The sequence below is a fragment of the Acyrthosiphon pisum genome, chromosome A1 (genome assembly GCF_005508785.2).
Source record: "Acyrthosiphon pisum isolate AL4f chromosome A1, pea_aphid_22Mar2018_4r6ur, whole genome shotgun sequence".
In the NCBI taxonomy this organism is placed as follows: Eukaryota; Metazoa; Arthropoda; class Insecta; order Hemiptera; family Aphididae; genus Acyrthosiphon; species Acyrthosiphon pisum.
The window spans coordinates 109253250-109275708 of record NC_042494.1 but is presented as its reverse complement, the minus strand read 5'-3'; the positions used below and the strand labels follow the sequence as shown (position 1 = coordinate 109275708).

The 22459-nt window shown below is 28.3% G+C and overlaps 1 protein-coding gene across 1 annotated transcript; it reads left to right on the top strand.

Annotated features, from left to right (window-relative positions):
• The first annotated feature begins 152 nt into the window (after nt 1-152).
• LOC100166259 (protein scarlet) lies at nt 153-18649 on the top strand. The gene is made up of 16 exons (XM_003246038.4): nt 153-347; nt 414-534; nt 2908-2956; nt 3028-3077; nt 3166-3302; nt 3358-3486; nt 3561-3654; nt 9378-9573; nt 10334-10490; nt 10607-10638; nt 12375-12480; nt 16825-17052; nt 17242-17377; nt 17635-17740; nt 18190-18290; nt 18386-18649. Exons 1-16 carry the CDS (start codon nt 258-260, stop codon nt 18565-18567), a joined length of 1914 nt encoding a protein of 637 aa, XP_003246086.1. The 5' UTR covers nt 153-257; the 3' UTR covers nt 18568-18649.
• The last annotated feature ends 3810 nt before the right edge of the window (nt 18650-22459 follow it).

Genomic DNA, 22459 nt, shown 5'->3' with positions numbered 1-22459 from the left:
TCCCTGGTTATCTACATTCCCACTTTTCAAAATTGTTATTTTGTTGAGCAACATAATATACCTACATTAATATTATATTATTATATAATTCAAAAATGCAATTGATACTTTTTAATTGTGTTTGGCTTCACACAGTGAACACCTACATGGCTCCGGTATACGAACTGTAGTTTCAGTGATATACACAGAGTTCAATCGCAATTAGCTCGGTAAAGCCGTGAACAGTAGAAAAAGAACATTTTTATTTAAAAAAAATAATGAATTTGGCGTCTACGTATTCGGTATTTTTCAACACGGACGCGCCCGACGATCACAACTCTTCTCTCCATTTATGCACAAACAATGGGGTAATTTCAAAATGTTTTGTGTTATACTCGGTGACGCGCTCCCATTTACGGACGTTTTTATTTTAGGGCGAAAATAATGAAAACTGCTTACCAATTTATTGGGAAAATTTAAGCGTACACGCAATGATTAAAAAAGACCGGTGGTTACGTTCGAGCATCACCACTAGAAAACTTTTGTTAAATAAAGGTAAGAAATATAAATAAATGCAAATACCTAACTTTTAAGTTTAAATATTACAACATTTATTACTTTAACCCATAAGCGCAAATAGGGGGGAAGCCTCCAAGACATTATCTAAATTGTTTTTATACTTATTAAATATTATTATAATAGGGCTTCAGCCCCTTCCCAAATCTCAAACGTTAAATGTGCTATGCCTATACCTACTTAGTTTATATAATTGGAAATGCATATTATATATATTTTTCATTCTCATAATAATATAAGGAAAATAGTAGGTTATCTACCCACGACCTAACTTATTTCTTTCAATTAAATTCATTCAAAGTGGCTTTCTTTGTGGGCACTGATGCATTTTTCACGGTCTATATTAGCAGTTGTAGCACTTGATCAGTTTCATTTAAATTTTGCTTGGGAGCATTTTAAATTTTGAAAATATTTATTTATAATTCTAAACATCAAGAAGTAATAAAAAAAAGCTGGTTCCTTTCTTATCTCCTCTACTAGGTACCAATAAATTGATAGAATGAACCTAGGTACATCGGCCAAATGTTTAATTTTATGTTTTTAGGTACTCAAACATACCTTTTTGATATTTAAGATGCTTCAAATATATTAAGCCGTTTATCATTAGGTACCTACCGGCTACCTTATATCTATGATCTATCTACGATATCTCGAATCGTGTGTACCTACATAACCTATATGACTAGAAAACTATTAGATATTCATCTATGATCTAAGTGATGTATGGTGCGGATCACAAATTTTCAAATGTAGTATTGTCATAAACACATTGGACAGCAACAGCAACTACCTAAACCTTTCATTAGTAAATTAATCTGAAATCAACCCACTTGAAAAATCTGCCAAAACTACACACACGTGTTTACACCTACTGTTTCCTCCCCCAAAGTTTAAAAATCACCCAATTGCCTAAGTTTCCGCGGGTTAACTAATAATAATAATAGAAAAAAAATATATTATAATAATTAAATTTATCTTTAAATGTTGCCATATTTTAATTTTATTATCTAGGAACGGTAAATAGTAATATATTTATTAATTACAGAATAAACTACAAGTTCAATAATAACTAATAAGCTTTCGAAAAATTCTTGTTGTGGTAAAACCATTAAAAAAAATCTAATTCTTAAATTTCAGAAACTAAATGTTATTTTATGTGATCGTATTACGCAAAGATACCACAAGTTTTGAATTTCCTGGTAGGAGGTTAATCCACACCAGCGCCAATAATACTAACGTTAATACTTAATATACTATTCTCTTACGGGAAATATTAATTATTTAATAATAATAATAATAATAATAATAATAATTTTCTTTATTGTCAAAATAATATGTTTACATGAAGATACAATAAAAATTAAAAGTAAATACAGCTTATGACGCCGCCCCAAAAAAATATATAGCTTGTTGTGTGTGCAAAAAATTCAACGTAAAATAATTTAACATACAAATACATTATTAATATAGATTGAAAAAAATAAACAATAGAAAATAAATTACAATTTTTAGTTTTTTGTGCAATCATAACGTAATATGATTTGGATTAAGATCTTTTAAATAGGTACCTGTTATAATAGGTAATACTTATTTCTGTACAATCTATTAAATATTGATATTAAGCTAGACAAAGCTTATACCTTGATTTACTAAGTAGGTATGAGTAGTGTGATTGATATATAGGTTTGGGTGGTGGCCATATTTTACGTGTGCCATATTAGGTATTTATAAAGGGTACTTAAATCAAGTTTTTAAAAATACACCAACTGATTTTTTAATTGGTACATTATTATAAGAAATTATAAGTATATTATACGCCAATATATAAGTATGGTTGTATTTAGAAATTTTTTATAAGTTATTTTTAAATTGCAGTTTGTTAAAATTATGATATCTATCTTGTATCTGATTTTAATAAATTGTAAGTGATAGTTCATAATAGAGAAATATTTTATTGGCTATAACTTAAGTGAGTAGGTAGTTTATTTTAATTTTTAATCAAATTCTTTCGATATTATACTTGCATAATAGAATAAATATAGTAGTTGGTATGTTTATATTACCATGCAATTATTGCATGCATATTTTTGCATATATGTTCGGTTTCCTATAGTATAAACATACCTACATCTATTCACAAGAAAAATGTATGGGTACATAAGAAAGTACACATCTAAGCCTTCTGACCATCCAATATTACAGACTACAGATCAAATTACTATATTTATGCAAATATACAATATTACAAATTACAATACCCAATATTATTATAACTTAAAACGTACCATGATGGACGTGATCTCGTTTTGTGTTTTAATGTTTATTATGAACACATTCTATTTATTTTTCAAGTCGAAGGATATATACCTCCGTGTTCACTTGTAGCCATCATGGGACCAAGGTTTGTATATAATTCAAAATTAGTTAATAAGTTATACCTCTTTAAATTTAACAAGAATTATATAATTTCAGCGGCGCTGGAAAAAGTACTTTGATGGCTGCTCTGGCTAATAAACTTCCAGGTAATATTTTTTTTCTATATTGAGAGGTGAAAATATACATTTAGTTACCTATATTGTATATTTTTATATTATGACTTTATTTTTGAAGCCCAAATCGAACTTGAAGGAAGAGCAAAAATAGGAAGTCTTTCTGTTAGAAATTTTGAAAGTCACAATTTTGGATATATGTATCAACACGATTTATTCTGTGGATCTTTAACCGTAAAAGAGCACCTTCATTTCATGGTAAGTCATTAAGTGATTTTCATTCAATTTTCGTTATAAAAAGGCATTGTTCCAGGCTAAACTGAAACTGGACAGGAGAACAACTGACAAAAATCTGAAAGCTCGAGTATCGGCGGTTATAGAAGAATTAGGTCTTGGTCAATGTGCAAATACTAGAATTGGAACTGGTGGGGAAAATGGAAAGGTACTTAAATGGAAAGTCTATAACAGGATGATATAAACTTGTATTATCTATATTATATATATTTTATATTGTAGACAACGTTATCGGGTGGCGAGAGAAAAATTGTGTCGTTTGCAACTGAGCTTCTTACCGACCCATCATTTTTGTTCTGTGACGAACCCACAACAGGTAAACAAGTACTAACAATTTTATAAAAAAAAATAGTTACGTTATCGTTTTTAATTTTTTTCACGATCGAAATGTATTAATAAGAACAGTAGGTACCGCAATCTCCAAAAAAGTAAACATATTTTATTGTACATATTTCTCCGTAGACATATAGGCGCCACTTGTTGAAAACTAGCTTCCTAATTCTGAGTCGACAACGGTTTTGTTTCCATTATAGGGTCATCGATAGTGTCATATTAGATAATACAAATTGTATATAAAATGGTAGGTGGAAAAAAAGCCCAAACAAATAAATACACCGAGGAAAAAAAGCACAAAAATATAAATATAAATGTGAACACTCGTAGGTACCTATAGGCAATAACAAAATATAATAATATATTATCTATATATATATAGGTATATATAAGAATCTAACTTGATTTCGGAGACGAAGGAAACCGGTTTGTTTGTTTATTTCTTATTGTTATTATTATTATTATTATTATTATTATTAATTATTTATTTATTTGCACTTGCATTTTTCCATTTTAAATATATATTATTTATTGAACAAGTAATTTATTGTTACATTTTTTTCTACCTTATATCTATTCTATAATAAAAAGAATAAAGTTTACCACTCCAGTGGTTGAATTCAAAATGTAGGATATATAATTTTCAGAAATTAGCAATAACAATAACTACATTATGTAATTTTATTATATTATATTATTTGTATAGCCAAAAAATAGTCATATGTTTTTTAATTAAATTATAAAAAAATTTCTTCCGATCGGGCAGCTAGTACATTATAATGAAAATAGTAATAAATTGTTAATTGTATAAAATATAGATTGTAAATCTAACAAAAATATAAATATGAAGTTATAATATAATTATAAGTTATAAGTAAAAAAACATAAGTCTTAGGTATATACATACATACTACTAAAATAGATAATAATCATAAATATTAATAAGTAACTAGTAAAATATAATTGTTAATTGTTTAAGAGGCCAATATAGGTAATTTTATAAAAAAAAATCTTAAAATTTCAAGTATAAATAATTATATATCTGAATATGACTTATACTTAACTATTAATCATATATAACTATTGAAAAATTTAAATGTAACTATAATATTATTATGTTTAAGTATTAAAAATAATCATCGTTATTCTTCGTTCTATTGAAAATATTATAAGATCTTCTTTTTCGTTACTCAAGATTGTAGTTTTTATAGGAGATTTGATACTGCCATGAACCACTGATGTACCACCTGTCAATAAATTGAATTTTCATTAGCCAAATATTGATAAGCCTTTAACATTTAATTTAATTTATATTCTTCGGTACTTACCAATATAATATATATATATTATATAAACAGTATATAACCAGTCAAAATGTTAAAATTTATCAATAGCTGCGTAATACTGACACTCCATATAGTACTCCATTACTTAGTTGTTGATATACTGTCTACAAATCCTACTAGTACAGTTTTATCCAGTTATAAATTTGTTTTATATTTTATACTTTTGTTTTACCAATTTTTGTGACTATGGAGATTATAAAATAAAATTAAGATGGTAACAAAGGTTGTGACAAAGGCTATGTATATGTTGTAAAGTATATTGGCATATCAAAAATAACCTGGAGGTGTTCTAAAAGGTGTTCAATGAAATGTACTGGAGAATTATACACCGATCTCAAAATAGAGAACCCAGAAGTAAAAACAGGACATAGCCATTTGAAAGATGATGACAGTGTAAAGATGGAAAAAGCTTTGTGCGCGATGAAGGAACGATTAAAAACTGATTTATCTAAGCCACTTGATGTTTATGCGGCAGAAATTTCTAAGTTGGACGGTAACACTAGAGCCAAGATGCCAGTGGAAGACCATGTTAAAAGAACATTAAGAAATCAACGTTCTGCATTAAATCCAGTTGAACCAACTAGCCTTGATAATTTGGTATATGGTAATTAGTAATTACTAATTAGGTCATTATGAGTAGATTATACATGTGTTCACATTTATATTTCTGGGATTTTTTTTCGTGGGCTTTTTTTCCGCGATTCAAACTGCGATTATACTGATATAGTACAATAACTGTGACAATTACAATATTATCCAAACTGCGACAATTTATTGAAAAAAGAAATGTACCTATGCATAAAATTAAAATATATTTTAAAAATATTAAATACAAAGAACTCAAAAATATATAATAATATTATATTAATAAATTATATAGGTAAAAATAAATAATAAAAAAAATTGAATTTAAATAAAAAACACTAATGATGTTAAATACGATATTATATACGTGTCAACTTGAACCTTAGGGCCTATATAGAGCATCTAATGTTGTGTATAGTGATAGATGAAAATAATAACAATACGAGTTAAAACGGAATGGAAAGATTCTCATTCATTACATAAAATAAAAATTATAAGTAAAATACAAAATTATTTTGTTATAATTTCTGATGATGACGCTCACGGAAAAGGAGGGAATATTCATTGCATAAATATAAAGTTTCTGTTAAACAATCACAAAATTGGACCATTAAAATTAGATGCCATGTCAGTCATATCAAATCAAAAACAAATGAGTCTTCGGAATTAATCGTGTTCGAAAAATGGATGGTCAAAAATATAATTGAAAAATTCTTCATCACCTTGTCCGTGGTCCGTCAATATAAAGTTCAACAAACCAACATTTTGCAATTTTCTGAGCCACGATTGTCTGAGATCAGTGAGATCCACCGGTTGCATCCACAAATAGGTACACCTGGCCATACATATTGGTTACTGCTTCGTGTTTTCTAATTTTAAAATCTATTACGAACGTACATTAGAGTTGAATATAAAACCTTTGGTCATACACTCATACTTATTATATCAAATAACTTTTTAAATATCAATTCATAAGTTTGAAGTATTATGCAGTAGGTCAATTATAGATAGGTAGCAAACAATACATACTATATTTTGACGTGTATTTACCATTTTTAAAATCATGGCCATTGGCCAACAAAAAATTGGTAAACAATTTGTAGCAGTTGTGTAATGTACCTTATCGATACATTTCAAGATATGAATTTCTAAAAGCCTTATGTTTTAAAAACATCAAGCATTAGTTTTATTGCAGCTTGTATAATACTAATTATTTTTTTGTCGCAATTTACACAACGAATTATAGAAAAAAAATGTCATCACAGTTATTATACACTCATTTTTATTGTATAGTAAAGTGATTAAACTAACAGCTAGACAACAACCAATCATGGAAACCCATCGATGGATCGTTTGAAACTGTCGTCTGTCTGTGTATTTAGGGACCCTAACTGAGCTGTGGCACTAATTCGGTTATAGACTCCGCAGTGCGCGTTTTCTCTACGTTCCCTAACTAAATTAGGATATATATTAAATATTAATCTAACAAGCATATTTTAATTATCAACCTACATTTGGTTATTTCAAAATAACATTTTTGAAAAAAAAATTATATTTTATTCTACAAATTTAATAGGTACCTAAAGGTAATTGTAAAATTATGAAACAACGTTTTTATTTAAATATAGACATGTTTTATTAATTTTTATAGTTGATATATTATGTAGGTACTAACATGGAGATTGGAATTCAATTTTTTCTTCATACAACTATCTCATACAGTTTTTTCATCTTCTTTTGAATAAGAATATAAATAGCAGTTGTTCAAATTTGTTGCGTAATCTTTATGCATTGGTTTCTGCAGACATAAATTTATTATTCGTGTAATGTTGGTAGACGTATTCTTTACGGTATTCAAATTGTTTGTAGGTTGATGAGTTTTGTATACAATTGAATTTGTTTTCGTGTATACAGAATATTTACGAACTCAATCGTCACAATATTAACACTTTACGAATTATCATCGTCGGGATCAATTTTTGCTTTTAAAAAAACTTTATAGTACTCTCTGTTAGAGAATTCAATATTTTAAATAAAATCACTTTCATCGATTACAATACAATCGGATTTAATATACTTTGCCTTAAATTATAAAAACATTTACAAAATTACTAATTACGTCATATTACGAGCATATTATAATAGTGAACAACTGCCCCAAATACACCGAAGCCCGCAAAATCTTTATCAACCCTCTTTTACTAGGTATAATATTATTTACATTAGTTATAATATGTTTATATATTTTAGGTATAATACCTGCAATATACGATGTAGCTAATATTAACTTGAACTTAGATAACATGACAAAAATTTTTTATACTTCATAATTTAAAAAATCAGATTCCATGACCGCTATCTATATTTATAATCGTTTTAATAATTTATTTTATTATTTCTTATGTCTATATTCTACGGATTATATAAGTAATATAGGTACATAATATATAGTATTTTATTTTTTTCAATGATTTATATTATTTACCTACCTAACTATTTTTAAGAATTAATTTGGTATATGTTTTGCATATGTTATTAATAAATAATATGCTTAAAATGTGCTTGCATGAATAAATAAATTACGTGCATTAAATCAGTTGAAACGTAGTTAAGACGCGCAGCACTGCGAAGTCCAACTAAATTCGGTTACTAGTCCCTCGGAACAGTTAGGGTAAAATATATGCTGACTGCAGGTATTATTGAAGAAATTCCCTGAGCTACACTTCAACGGCCGTATCACTGAACCTAATTGCGAAAATTATTGAGTATTGAATTGCATGATGTCGGATATGGAGAAAATTTTCAGGTGATACGACCGATTTTCTCCCGGATTAAACAGAAAACTGACGAATATGGTTATTAATTATTAAAAAAATCTGTCTGGGTATACCTATAATAGTTAGTGTAGATTTAATTCTGTGATGATTTTCATTAATTGTCTTATTATACTCCTGTAGTCCTGTCTATATTAGGTATAAGCAAAAACTAAAAAAACACTGTGGTTATTGTTTATTTTTTTGAAGAAACGTGCCATATTATGTTTGTTGAAGAAAGTCATAATTTTCCGCATCTGAATTTCAAAAAGCATAAATAATTTAGCCTAAAAATTCTAAATTCCAGAAAATAGTACCTAATAGAAATTCACAATTTGTTGTATAAAAATGTTGAAATGTGTTGAGAAATTATTTTGAGCATGCTTGAAAAAACATCCTGTATACTATCATGGGAAGGTCGGGAACGAGAGACGTAGGTATTTAAGTGGTAGGCATATCTTTGTTGACCAAGACGAGATATCAGGGGGCGGTATGATTCGACTGTTATATGATTTCTTTTAAAAATTAATATGAATTATCGGACTACATCAGTACATTACGACTACACACAAATATAAGTACGTTTAGGTACTCATAAATCATAATATGTAATAATAATGTTACAGAAATTATTGGGAGCTATTTAATTTTTAAACAAAAAATTTTTCTAAAACGTGATTACTAAGTATACTCTTACATTGTATTAAAAAAAATTATCCAAGGCCCATATATGTGTAAATTTGAGGCTCATACATCCGACCTGCGGTAGTTGTGATACTGAATAGGAATTATTATCATTTTTGTTAATTAATTAAACATATTTTTATATGGTAAATACTAAATTCACTACTTTGATTTTTAAATGGTTTTTTTTCAAGAACAACACTAAACATAATATAATATCTATTTGATTTGTACTTCATCTTTCATTGACATGTGACTAAGTGAATATTTTATTTTAGGGTTGGATTCATACAGTGCTCAAAAAGTCATTAAAGTTATGCAACGATTGGTGTCTGATGAAAGGAAAACGGTTATTTGTATAATTCATCAGCCTAGTACTGAGCTTTTAAATGCATTCAACCAGTTGATTTTAGTAGCTGATGGAAGAATCGCCTATTCAGGACCACCCAACAAGGCGATTTCGTTTTTTGAGAGGTAAAATATTTATTTGTGGATCTTAAGTATAAATATCACTAAATATTTTTTTAAGTAGATGACAGTGTTTTTTTTATAGCACCAAGATAGTTAATATAGCTGAACCCGTGCACTTCGTTGCCCATTAAGTGTACCAACTATATGTGACTATAATATACAATATAATATAATGCACTGTTGCGCAACTGTTGTATTTTTGACATACAGATTTAAGAATTCTTACCTTTCCGGTGAATTTTCCTAAAATTTTATTTCGTAAAAATTGTCTCCTGGCAGTTACGAACATCTTAAAAAAAATTTGAGCCAAATCGGACCAGGCGTTCTCGATTGATGAACTGTTATACATTTTTGTCTCCATTTTTATATATATAGATTACATAGGCGTTATTTTGGGTAAGTTCTTGGGGAGGGGGGGAGTCTGATGTATAACTTAACAACTTTAAGGTAAAATTACATTATTGGCCCCTCAATTAAACACCTAACTTTCATTATTTAAAAAAAAAATATTTACAAACTGTAGTGTCTAAATCTCAATTCCCTTTGTATAGTGTAAGAATTAGCAGTTTATATGTAGGTAATCTATATTAATGTATAATTGCATTGATTGTAATTTCTACTTAAATTTCATAAAAACATTATTTTTTAATTCAATATTTATTAAAACACTTGCTGCATCAATGAATAATGGTGAAACACTATAAAAATTAAAATTATATTTTAGAGAATACTGATTATTAATTGATTATTTTTTATAATATAGTGTTGGTTATCGCTGTCCTGATAATTATAACTCAGCAGATTTTATTATGAAAATATTATCAGATAGTAACGAATCTGTAAATATAGTTTGTGATGAATTTGCAGCTAGTAAACACGCAGAAATAGTAAAAAATGCTATTACGAATGAAATATATTTTGTAAGTATATATTATTGTTGTATATATATTATATTGAGTATAAACTATAAAGGATGTACATTGTTTTAAAATTTATGCTTACAATATGATAAGGTGTACACAATTTTTAATTTCAGGATACATCAAGTTTATCAGTACTTCGAAATCAGTGAGTTATATATTTTAAATTATTAACTATTAAGTAATTTATCATTTTACATGATAGTAAAACATTGTATAATATTAGAGACTCTACAGTTGAGTACAAGTAATTTTGAATCCAAATCATATTAGTGTTATTCTCTTAACTCTTAAGTATCTGGTGCACCCAAATTATATAATTACAATTAGGGCCTGATTTAAATGCATTTGCACGTATTTTTTAGCAGTCCAATAAGTAGCTAAATAAGCTACAAGTTAGTAAATTATAGTCAAATAGTTCCAGAATACAAAGTTTTATTTTGCATATTCTTGCATGTTTTGTCATTTTTTGATGTGTACTGTATATTTCTTTATTTTTTGTTGCATATAGATGATTTTAAAATGCATATTATTGCATATTTTGTATTTTTTTGATGTGTACTACATATTTCTGTATTTTACGAATACCGAAACGTTTCATACCCATTTGCTTTACTATTTTTCGTTGATTTTCCGGACTATACCGGACGAGTCAACATTAAGGAAAAACTATTTATTCAATGTGTATAATAAAAAAATTGGATTTTGATCTGAATCTAAAACGTATTGACAATTTTACTATTTATAGATATATCTTTTTAAATATCTCGATGTTTAGTCAAGTCTTATTTAAATCTTTATTCTTAGATCCGACCCATATTGGTCCATTATACTTAATATTTTGAGCGTTATTACAAGACTTTAATAGTTATGATCATTAGTGTTTTGTAGAGACTACAATAAATGATAATATTATGATAATATAGGTACGTCATGTTGACGTGACATGCCTAAATAATATGACGAGTCGGTGTACCTATAGCAACCACGATTCGTTCGAACTTAACAATATCAGCTATAGATGGGCTACATTACACATTATGATGTTCATATAGTGATTATAATAGTCACATGATAAATCTACTGAATAAGACGTCGTGCAATGGAATAGTTGTATGCGCGCGCACATCGTAACAACATTCGTTGTTTAGTTTTGTACGATAATAGGAAAAAACAAAGAAAATACGCTCGCATATTGTTCGAGATGGAAAATATGTGTTCTTCTTACTGTAGAAAGTAAAATTTGCGTATAATTCAAAAATATGTGCATACAATTATATAGAACGGTAGCGTATGTGTGAAGAAGAAACATATTTAAATATAATAATACGTATACCTACCTAATACATAATATATTATAATAGAACATAGGTATACCTTCCTAGGTTATACTTGCCAGTTGGCATTTTCTAACTGTACGAAACCCCTTGATTAACATACTGTTAAGGGCCTAAATAAACGTAGGCATATGCCTATAATATATATTGCTGCCTGCGTTTTACGTGCATCGTACACTATATACCTACGTACCAGCTGATAGTTTGTGACAACAACAATAACAACAATACTCATACCTCTATGGCTCTATATTATATACAGCTATTATATAGTTACCTATATACAGAGACACGTTTCTGTCATGACAATATTATTTTCGTGTCGCGAGTATATAATAATATGTTGTAATCGTTGGGTTAATGGATAGGTAATTTACGCTTATATTATATTCTACTACCTAGTACCTACCTACCACGGTTATTTACATGTAAATAACCGTGCTACCTACTTATACCTATATAATAATAATATAATATGTTATATTATTATGTGGACATTGTACTATAAGCTTTAATACGTTTCCGTATGTATTGAAATCGTTTACAGCTTATCGCCGTTTTGGCCGGTGAAACTGTATCACCTGACGGGAAGATATTTTCTGGAGAAAGTCCGCAACCCCACCATCGACATCCACAGGTTTTTGCAAAAAGTCGTGAGTATCCGATACACATTATGTAGGTACGGTTGTAACTTGTGAATACCTAGGTACATGTATAGCGTGCACCTACGAATATATTTTACAAATTTAATATATTTCATACCTACTCAAAGACGCTCTGCTATGGTAATAGATACGTGGACCCCCCGCAATGAAATGCATGGCGAACAATACGTATTTTTAAATTCAGGGCGATTAGAATTGTATATAATATATTATTTAAATCTACTAAAATAATACTTCACTTGTTATTAATTGTTATTCAACAGTTTTCACTTTTCTCAAAATATATCAATATAATTATTACTATATGCGGAATCGCAGATTACTTTATGTGTTATTCAGTACTCGTACTCATGTAAACTGTTTTATGCGTTAAGTTGCAAAAATATCAGAGTATAATTGATATTATAAGCGACAGTATTTTTTTTTGTTTTTTATACTAAGTACCTTATTAGTTATTTTAGATATATATAATGGGACGAATAGAAGTATCTGACGATATTATATAGATATAGATAGATTAATATAGAAGCCATATATGGATAAAACCGTATAAAAGAATAACTTTTTAGTATCTAGATATTTTTCAATTATTTTTCACAATTTTTTTTTTTTTATAAAATTACACTAGTAAAATTATTATGAAATATAAAATTTTAATTTAATCGTTTTGAAAATACAACATATACATTTATCTATTATAATTATTTTTGAATACATTTATAAAATAATAATAATGAAATTGGAAAAACTATGTAGCAATAAATGTATAGACGTTGAAGTTATTTAGAGTTAAATTATGAAATAATTGGAATTAAGTCTTAACATTTGATTAAAAGTCATCCCATTTTTATCACGCTGAGACTTCATAGAAAGTATTGTAAATAAATATTTATCATAATATTATAAATTTTAAAAACTTATTTCGATGATTTCTTTCAAAAAAATAGTCATTACTCAATAAACTTCTGTACATTTTAATCTTTACTTTTGTTTAAAAAAGACACCTATTTTCTAAATTATATATGCAGCGCAAGCCGCAGTCGTTTACCTATTAGTAAGTCAGCCCAAAATCACCTTTAACTACACGAAAACATTTTCTTTAAATACACGATAGTTGATCTAGAAAGTGTGTTGATATAATAATATATATAGTATACCTATAATCTCATCTCGTCAAACATGCGGCATATGATTATTGTATATATATGATCGGTTAAAGGCAAGGTGCACTCGAATAAGGTACACTACATAATTGCGCTTAAGAACGTTTACGCAACCGCACAAGACATGTATCTATAATACCAGCTATTGGTAGGTATATATATATACAGTATACACATTTCACATATTATATATTTATATTGTACTTACGTGTGTATGTGCATGAAGTAGGTATAATAATTATTATTATTTAGGGCGGTACACATACACACTAGACATACCGGGTGCTCCATTTAATGTAAGACACTCATAATTTCAAAAATTATAATCGTTTTTGAAAATATTTATTTTGCATGAATTTAAGTCATTAAAATACGTGTTTAAAAAAAAAACTATATTTTTATATTTTTCATCGTTATCATTGATCTATTATTTTTACTTTTTTACGACAACATGTATTTTTGGTTCATTGTTCCAAAGCACACTACTTTTTTTGTAGTATTTTGATATATAAAAATCGAATTTTGGACGAGTAGTTGGCAGTTGATGATTTTAAATAACTTATAGGTAACTTATAAGTATTTAAATATTCAAAGTTATTATAATAATTTGACCATATCGGAGTGGTACTTGGGTCGAAATTTGATATTTATGGATCGAAATACTCCAAATCATATTCTGGTTCGAAATACGAAATCAAAAATGTATGTCGTCACTCCAAACCAGGGTTATTATATTTAAAACATTAGTTTTAAACGTTTTGTTCATTATTTAGAACGAATAAAACAGTCTAGGTCCACGTGAATATTGTGTTTTTTTTTGGTTTGTTATTGATAATAAATAATAATAGATATCCTTCAGAAAAAAAGTTAAAGTATTAAATAACTATATCTATTACCATATCCTTATTTTTTTTTTTTTTTTAATTTTATTGAATAAATTACCAAATTTAAAATGTTTTTATTATTAGCTAATATAATATACATTATATAATGTCCACATAAAACGTCCATTCAGAAAATATTTAAAATACATTTCAAATACTTTTAAGATTTTAAATAAGTAATAAATAAACAGTGAAACATATACAAGTATACACGGCATATTGGCATATAAGTAAATTACATATTAAATTAAAATTAAGTTTTTTTAAATATAGGTACTGTTTACAAAATTGTTTAAACAAAAAAAAAAAAACAGTTTAAAACAAAAATATGGTTTTTTTCAAAAATGAAAAAACATACCAATTATGTTCAAAAGTCAAAAGAGTAAAAACATAAAAAAATATAAATTTTTCATTATTTCCAATAGTGTTGTTTTTTTAGTGACGTGAAATCATGTAAAAGAAATATTTTCAATAATATTGGAGTGCGTTCTGAAATAATGAGTGTCTCGCGTTAAACGGATCACCCCGTACAGGGAATGAGATGAAAAAATACCAACCACCACCGCCTTGGTCAACCAACGCACGCAATCTCCGGCGCTGTACACACAGTGGCGCCCGTGACGAGTACCGCACCGGTGACCCCGACGCTCCGCCACTCATGGTGTGCGGCGGCGGGACGTCCCCGTGAAAATAAATAAGAACGCATATTTTTTTATGAACACGAATCGTTACACCATATTTCATACCTCATTATATTATAATATATTATCATTATTATTATGTTGTGCATAAATCGAACGCGTCTGTACCATAATAATAATAATATAATATTAAAGTCTCCCACGTGTGCCCTGCACGCGCGCATTCGTCTAGGCGCTCGCGTTACAGTTTACGTGTCGGAGAGGTAGTCGTTTGTTTATCATTTCTGTGTTTTTTTTTTCATTTCTTTCGAAAGACGCGGCTGCGTGACGGCGCGAATTCCATCAGACGATATAATGCCGTCTCAGTCGTAACCGTACATACACACACACACACACACACACACACACACACACACGCGCGCGCGCGCGCGCGCGCGCTCGGGCGCTCATGTATATAATATTATAAATAGGTATTTTATATAATATATATGCGATATATATATATAACACAATACCAGCTATTACCTATATATTATAAGTATACGTATAAAGCGTGGGAAACACACGTCGTACGATTTTCCTCGATTTCACTAAATCTTTCTCTCTATATAATATAATATTATATTGGTTTCGTTATCACGCCGACGTTTAAAAAAACGCAATCGTTTTCGCATTATGTACATAATTGCATGTATATATATATATATATATATATATATACATCCGATTATTTATAATATATATAGCAATAATCGTTGTTAGTTTCGATACGAGAAATATAATAATATAATTACAACCCTGCTATAGTTTATAACTTGTTAATCTACCCATACTCACGCATGCAGTGTCATTATATGGCGGCGCCTTGACATTTGATCATTAAAATAATAATTAGCTTAATCGTTGATTTAAGATTTAATAATTCCTCCACAACTCGACTAAATTAATTACATTTAGAATCCATTTGGCAATAACTCTTTACCGGTGAATAAGACGTATGTTGTACCTATACCTACATAACCGTAATTTTTATTTTCAAGAAAAAGTTACAGGGAAAAGTTAATCTTTATAAAATTAGATCTTTATTCCATTTTTAATCATTAAAAATAAAAATAATAATAATACAAATAAAAGGTATTCTTCATATTTTATCCCAATTGAAAAAAAAATTCAAATAGGTTTTTATTTGTTTTAAATGAAAATATATCTTAACGTTTATTATTATTTTCTATTCTTTATTATATACGGGGGCTCATAATGAATGGGTTACGCCAACCAAGAATATTGTCTTTTTTTAGTAGCATTCTTTTATTTTTCACCATAATATAACTGTCTTATTTAAGTTTATTGGGAATAAAATAATTTACAGTTTGTGTAGGTAAATCATAAAATAAAACTTTTTATCTTGCCCATATTGAACTTTAATAAAATTCTTAAGGTTATAAATTATATAAATTATAGACCTTATACCTTTTAGCTGTCATTCGTCGATTTGTTTAACTACTTAAGTAAATTTTGCTCTGACCAATGTTAAAGTTAGCAATGTTATATTTATCAATACCAAAAAGTTAACCGTGGTTAAATATGTCTATAATCACGTAGGTCCAATGATTTTTACTTAGGTAACTATTTCGTTGCTTACAGGGAATCGCTATCATGGTTGGCTTATGTTACTTGGGCACAGTTCAACAGACTCAAGTCGGCATACAATCGGTGCAGGGCGTATTTTTCATGCTGATCACGGAGAACTTCTTCACGCCCATGTATTCGGTGATGAATCAACTGCCCACACAACTGCCCCTGTTCAGGAGAGAGTACACTTCGAGCCTTTACGACGCCCCGGCCTTCTACATTGCCAACATACTGTCCTTCGTAAGTGTCTTGTCTGTCAACCATTTTAATATGGGTAGGTACGTTGATCGAACAGATTACGTGCGGCGACGACAATATTATGTGTTATTTATACATACTAATTATCATACTGTGTAATATTATTATTACGGATTTTACATTTTTCTTTCCGATTTTTTTTTTGTCCTGTCTGATGGCCCCCACGTACAGATCCCCACGTTGATCATCGAGCCCACGGTGTACACGACAATCGTTTACTGCATGGCCGGTATGCAAACCGATCTGTATGGATATTTTCTCACGGTAATCATCACGATTCTGGTAATGGCTGTGTCCACTTCTTGCGGTCCGTATTCACGTATAGTATAAAATATAATCTATATTGATAATATTACTCTCAATATGCTTATATGTATGTCATAATGTTATAAATATATATAATGATATAAATTATACATACACACACACACACACACACACACACACACACACACACACACACACACACACATACAAGACCACGCGTATATTTATGTATAATTATAACATCAGTACCTACCTAAGATTTAATTACCATAACTTTTTCGTATGTTTTATATACAGGTTACATGTTCAACAATATTTTTGGATCCTTATCTTTGGCGTTAACATTTGTCCAGCCATTTGACAATGTGATCATGATCCTATCCGGAATATTTGTGAACCTCAGGTCATTATAACGAGATTTTTAAGATAATTTAGTAGAACATTTTTAAATACTTTCTGATATCTAAGTTTTGAATAGCATCATTATACAAAATAGCAATATTAGTACGTGAAAACTAATTAAATAATTAAAATGTCCAAATTGTCTTAAATCGCAGTAAATGTGTGTAATTTAAAATATTTATGGCATAGTTTTTAAGATTTTTTTAATTCTTTAGTACCTATTACAATACAAAATTCAGACAGTAAGGCTTGAAAAATAATGAATAATAATCTTTTTGTAATAATTAATATTTTATAAGAAAGTAGTGTTATTTTTGATACAGTACACATCATTTTGCATTGGTCGATAATCCTTTGTCTCATTAATCACAATTTTCAAAACATATTTTATTAGAATGTTTAATATTTACATGCTAAGATTTTATTACAAACGATTATTTATATTTTTAGGAGTGTGCCATGGTTTTTGCATTGGATAGTTAAGATATCTTGGTTTGAACTTGGATTTGAAGCGCTCACTATCCTTCATTGGCAAAACGTGACTTACATTGGTAAATAATAATGCGCCTAAAAATGATTACATTTTACTTTGATAATTTTTATACGCAAGTAAAATATTGAAATATATTATACATAATGACTTTAGCATGTAGCGAAGATCCGGATGTACCGTGCTTGATGGATGGCAGCGAAGTTTTGGATAAATATGAATTTAAAGTAGCCAATCTGATGCCACACATTTATACCATGATTTGGCTGTACGTTGGTTTCCACGCTGTATCGTTTGTGTGCTTCGTGACTAGGGCTCGCCTGAACAAACTGTCCTAGAACGAGAATTTTACGTAGGGACTTTTTTTTTATATATTTTTTTAATTTTTATTATTTTTATATATTTTTATATCTGCGAATAAAAAACATTTTTTTTACAAAAAAAAAAAAAAACAAACGTTTTATTATCTAGTTTAAAGTGTTTAAACTCATTCGTATAAAAATATTATATTACGTAGATTTTATAAATAGGTACCTATCTATACTGTCTACCACTTGGCCAATATGTATACGAAATATAGCTTTTTAGAAAGGAAGAACCTGAACCCCTTTTTTATCATTCAAAAGCCAAATAGGTATAATATATATACGTAGCAAGGGAGGGGGTCATCGCTTGCGAAGGGTCAGTTTCGCCTCTTGTTCGCATTTGTGTTTTGACTGTTGCGACATTTTTATAGGTGGGAACCTTAGTCCGATCGTTTTCTCACATACCGTCACATTGCGGAGTGAGTCCCTCACCCTTTTTAGCCACGCTATTACGTAGGTACGTGTGTTTTGCGTATACACGGGTGCAGCTGCTCCGTGGATATTACTGTTATAACAATCGCGTCTTAGTCCATAGGTATACGCACTAATTTTTTTTTATTATTATTTTTTATTTTTACCACGAGCAGGGAGGTTAAATCAAGTATAATATATAATATTATGTGCTTATATCGCGGTGGACGTATATTTTTATTTCTACAGCTCAGGGAAATTTATTGTTATATAATATATTATTAAGCTTATTATTTTCGTATTGGACATAATATAATAACTAATATAGAATTAAATTCGATAAGATACGGAATGTTTCGCACAAAATGTTTTAATAAAATATATAAATACAATATACTTTAATAAACAATATTATACGTATATTTTTGTGAAATTATTAATATAAAACTTAATTTGTTCAAATCCTACTATTCAAGTTTCATTAAACATAATAATAATAATATTATTTCATATTATGAAGGTGTACGATTAACGTTTTATCTAACTATATTATGAATATAATGCGTTTATATGTATACTTATTACTTATATTTTCGTTTTAGTTTTAAATATGTACAACTTTCAAGATATAATGATCGCGTGTCTTATTATAAATCACAAATACTGAATACATAATAACTATAAGTCATAACTGTTTCTTCATTATTATATGCATGTTAATGCGTACAAACTATAAAGTATGTACTTAGTTCTTATTATATTATATGATCAAATTATTTTTATACTTGAATACAATTAATGATAAATATTCTACAGAACGAAAATGTATTTAACAATTTTAATTTATATAATATATTAAATTGTACATAGGTAGGTAATTTGGTAAATCATTAGTAATATAAATAATAACTAGAAATATTACAGACAATTTAATTTATTTTTATTTCAAAGATAAAAATATTATATTGTATTAAGTACGTAGGGTAAATTATGTTTCAAAAATGTATAGAATTGTTTTTTTTTTTTAATAACACACAAGTTAAAGCAGTCTGTTATAGTGTTATCTTAAAATCCAGTATAAAAATATTTCATTAAATATTAATTTAATTCATTATCTACGTTTTTACATATATTTTAGTAATTGAGAGTAGGTATTTTATTTTAATATGTATTGCACAGCTGTCTGGAAGTATGCAAACTTTATATTGTAATAATAGTGGTTATAGTGGTAAGTTAAACAATAGCACTCTATTATAGACTGTGTAATGCACGTAATATACTTGCATGGATATTTTTCTCGAGAACATATTTTACTTTTAAAGTCTAATGAACCATTAAGTGTTCGTGTATTGTAAAAAAAAAAATTGAATAATTAGGTACATGTCTTAACTAAACTATATAGTAATGTTTTCATGTACATATGTAAAAAAAACTAAAAAGAACCACACCACCTGTTCATCGAGTATGTTTTTTTTTTAATTTTATTTTCAAGTTAAACTTAATGCCACCCATAGAACATTTTATACATTTTGTTTTTAATATACAACTAGAATTACTTTTAGAATATTGTGCTGTCCTAATGAACGTTTTATCTACAATTTATATCACGTTTAAAGTATACCAAATCTTTATAACCGTATTATTTTCATTGTTTATTGAAATGTTATGGGGGTGGAGTTGCTTTTATGTGTACCTACAAGTTAACGTTTCCTATTCGTGTCAGGAAATAGAGTTATTCATACCTAACAATTATAATAATAAAAAAAAAAACAATACCTACACTTATAGATTATAACCGTTATTTAATCTAAGTAAAATATCTGATATAAAATTCGCATTATAATACCAATAATACTTCTTTACAAAATGAATGCAATATGTGACTTTTGAGATCAATATTATATTATGTTTACAAATAACAATGGAATGAATTTTTATTTGAAAAAAAAAACTAATATCATAATTAATTCTAAATTTGTGTTGTTACTTGTTTTTAATTTTCTTACGCAGCTTCAACATATTTCATAGAACTATTATTTATATCGTAAAATGCTATAATTATGTAGGTACTAATAAATCAAAGTTGATACGTTTTTTTAAGATTATGTTTATCGCTGTTTATCTCGTATATTATAATATTGTGTTGTATTATGTTTTAAATGTATAGACTTTAAGCTGGTGTTTGAAGATTATGAATATTATGACATATTATATTGATTAAATCATTTAAAATAAATATAAATAAAAACATTTTGTTAATAGTGAGTTGTGAGTATAAATAATATATTTATACACAGTATTCATAAATGAAATATGCAGTTTATAGATTTTATTTGTTGGATAATAATAGATATATTTTTTAAGAAAGAACATATTATTTCATTCAAAATTATAATATAATGTTCCGTAGTTCATAATTTCTGAAATATTTAAAAAGCCAAGTTCACAAATAAAACCTATATTGTATCTAGGTACCTATTAATTGTTTAAATATTTTAAAACTATTGTACTTACCAAGTTACCATTAGTTTTTTTAGATTTACACAAAGATATTGGACATTACACAAATCTTAAATGAGGCATAAAGGTTAAAATATTGAATTATAGTTGTGGACATACCTACTGGTTTTAAATTACTAAATAACAATACACGTTAAGCGCCATTGATGAAAAGTGATTGTGTATCCTATAAGGTTAATAAAATTGTTGTTCCACTCGAGTAATTAGGGATATTTAGATTATTCTTCATAAGTCTATGTGATTAATTCTCAATTAAAGCGATCTAAAAAATATGTTTTACTCCAGGGACCGGTGATTTATCGTTATGATAAATCATTTTCCTAAATACCTACCACTTCGTTAATAATTTCGTACTAATAATCTCTTATCTAATTGTATTTATCATCATCGTTTTTAGCTTATGAAGCAATTTTTGGGGAAAGCTTGCGAAGTATCGAATCTACAATAATCGTGCATTCGGCATGATCCAAAACGTAAATATATAGAACCCAGTCTTTGTACGATCGAACGGGGGGGAAAAGGTAATAACTACAACAACAACAATGATGATAATAATAATAAAAAGATTAAAAATAATTTTTTTTATCCGTTCACATTTTACACGCTCGTTTCGTGTCACAGTGACTGGTTGCAAAACCCTACTGCGCGTGGCGCAGGGCGTATCGGTGCACACGACTTGCGGTGGTCGTCGTCGGCGTCGTCCGTATGACTCGACCGACGGCAACAGGTGACCTACCGTGGGACCGCAGATTTCATCCGTATCGGCATTCCCACGTTTACCGACCGGCCGGCAAGAACGCGCGCTCGTTCAAACAGTCGTCTATAATACACGTCATATGATAGGTACAACAGTATCATGATAATAATAATAATAAAATAGTTATAATAATATTATACTATTTTTTTTTGTATCTGCGCGATCCACGGGCATAGG

What these genes read in the sequence shown, in the direction of transcription:
- LOC100166259 (XM_003246038.4), top strand. Translation starts at nt 258, where the DNA reads ATGAATTTGGCGTCTACGTATTCGGTATTTTTCAACACGGACGCGCCC. An exon ending in TCTGGCTAATAAACTTCCAG is followed by an intron (nt 3,078 to 3,165) that starts GTAATATTTTTT and finishes TTATTTTTGAAG; the next exon opens with CCCAAATCGAACTTGAAGGA. An exon ending in TTATCAGTACTTCGAAATCA is followed by an intron (nt 10,639 to 12,374) that starts GTGAGTTATATA and finishes AATCGTTTACAG; the next exon opens with CTTATCGCCGTTTTGGCCGG.